The sequence below is a fragment of the Malurus melanocephalus genome, unplaced genomic scaffold (assembly GCF_030028575.1).
Source record: "Malurus melanocephalus ecotype Western Australia unplaced genomic scaffold, MMel_1.1 scaffold_733, whole genome shotgun sequence".
In the NCBI taxonomy this organism is placed as follows: domain Eukaryota; kingdom Metazoa; phylum Chordata; class Aves; order Passeriformes; family Maluridae; genus Malurus; species Malurus melanocephalus.
This window is the reverse complement of record NW_026623965.1, coordinates 238,443-240,694: the sequence shown is the minus strand read 5'-3', so window position 1 is coordinate 240,694 and position 2,252 is coordinate 238,443. Positions and strand designations below refer to the sequence as shown.

The 2,252-nt window shown below is 43.8% G+C and overlaps 1 protein-coding gene across 1 annotated transcript in view; it reads right to left on the bottom strand.

Annotated features, from left to right (window-relative positions):
- Window positions 1–402, bottom strand: part of LOC130584604 (serine/threonine-protein kinase RIO2-like) — an 11,189-nt gene extending 10,787 nt beyond the window's left edge. Inside the window, exon 1 of the mRNA XM_057384685.1 lies at window positions 245–402. Coding sequence (XP_057240668.1) covers window positions 245–310 — 66 coding nt within the window. The 5' untranslated portion in view covers window positions 311–402. The remainder of the gene's footprint in view (window positions 1–244) is intronic.
- Between the last annotated feature and the right edge of the window lie 1,850 nt (window positions 403–2,252).

Genomic DNA, 2,252 nt, shown 5'->3' with positions numbered 1-2,252 from the left:
TTGGACACCCCAGAGGCCACTTGGACATCCCCAGAGGCCACCTGGGCATGTCCAGCGACCCCCGGGGCATCCCCAGAAATCCCCGTGACCCCAAAGGACCCTCTGCCCGTCCCAATCACCCCCAACCGGGCTGCTGAAGGAAACACCACCCCGAATCGAGCTTTCCCCAGCAGCACAAACCAACACGGAGCCCCAGGGTGAGGCAGCGGCCCCACACGCGGGTCTCTCATGCACACCCACTCACCGCGGTCAGAACCCTRAAATGCTCCCGGGACAGGTACCGCAGCATCACCACGTTCAGCTTCCCCATGGCCKCSKAGGAGCAGGAATGGGAAAATGGTGGAAAATGAGGGAAAGGAACGGGAAAAAGGAGGAAAATGAGGGAAAAGATCGAGAAGAAAAGCAGCACAGCGCTGAGGCGGAGCGCGCGCCGCGCATGCGCAAGGTCCTGGCAGCTGAGTACACCCCACCGGGTCCTGGTGCCGTTTCCCAGATTTTAAAAATTTTCTCTTTTTTTTGCGAAAAAAGCAATTTCCCGTTTCCCATTTCTGCTCCGAGCTCCGTGTGATCCCCTCTCCATCCGTYCCTGCCGCTGGGGTGTTTTTTTTTTCTTTTTTGGACATCCGTGCATCTGCCAGGACCCGTTCCCCTCACGAAACATCGCTGCTCTTCTCTGAAGGATAATTCTGTGATTCCAACAAATATAAACACTAATCCAAACGTTTTGACCCTCCGGTCTTCATTTACACTTTATAGAAAATATTTCACTGGGAGAAAGTGAAGAATRTTGACATTCCACTAGGTAGATCCCAGTCAAAGCCATGTTCTGAGTGGCAAGATGTCAACATTTGTTGCAGCTTCCTTCACATTAATATATTAAAACCACACCTGGCATATTTCTTTCTTTTTCTCCCTTTTTTTCTTCACATTAATATACTAGAACCACACCTCGCATATTTCTTTCTCTCCCCTTTTTCTTTCTTTCTTCTTTTTCCCCACTGTCTGTTGTAGGTATGCAAATAGGAAGGCAAAATAATCCGCATCTGTGTTCAGCTGTCTGTTCAGCTGTTTTGCAAAAAGAAAACAAACCCAAACAAAAACAATCCAAAAAAGCATAAGACAGGCACACCATGCACACAGATTGTGCACAAAGATCCATATTTATTATCTGTGATCTCTAGGTCTTACATCCCTTGTAGACTATGTATTTACTTAGGAAATACTTACCATTTTCCCCTTCAGAATTTCATTAACACTTGTCTTGTTTTGTGTGACTGTACTTTAAAAAAAAATAAAATATGAACTGCTCTTCTATGAACAGGAGTTTTTGTATGAACTCACAAAAAAATCCCAAACACCAACCAAAAAACACACACAAAAGCCCTACAAAACCCCCAAACCACTCAAAAAGGAAAATAATTAAAACTAAACCCCACCACTTCGTTTCAAAGACGGTACTTTGATTTAAAAATCCTGATTTTGCCTGGAATACCAATACCAATCACAAATTCACAGATTGCTTGGGCCACATTGTACTGTAATTATGCAGTAATTAAGATCAAGTGATTACCTTTCCTAGTGAAAGTAATTGAAGTAAAAGCAGAAGTAAAATAAAACAAAACTCAACTGAATTGTGTTGAGTTCTTACCCTGGAAAGGAAATAATTTGTTGAGTGTTTCATTCCATGAAAGTTCTTGTTGGCTTATGGGAAGATAGGAAATAGGTCAATTGAGCAAATGTTTATATTTTGGTTTTGTTTTTTTTTTTTAATTTTTGAGAAAGGGAAATTGCAAGATTGCAGCATCAGGTAAACCAGACCCCATTCTTCTTCCCCCACTGTACCCCCAGCCCCCTCCCCAAATGTGGCTGCACAAAAATGCTTTGGCTCTGTGCAATCCTTGCTCAGAAATGGCAAAAAAAAAATTTTGCACAGATCTAAAACACAGCACCACATCATATACAGTGAAGAAAATTAATTCTACCCCAGTAAAAACCTCAAAAAGAGGTGCAGGGTAAAAACTGTGGGGTTGGTCCTCTTGTGGATCCCACCAGATCAGCAGGGAAAGGGAAGCAAGCAGCTGGCAGGAATCACAGGAATTAAAAAAAAAAAAAGCAGGACAAACCTGAGCACAGCTCAGTGAACCTTTATTGATGAAATCCACACATCTCACCCCAAACAGAGCTGCCCTGCAGCACAAACCAGACATGGGGATGATTTCTGGCGGGGGATTCATCGCTTCCACACGATTTTC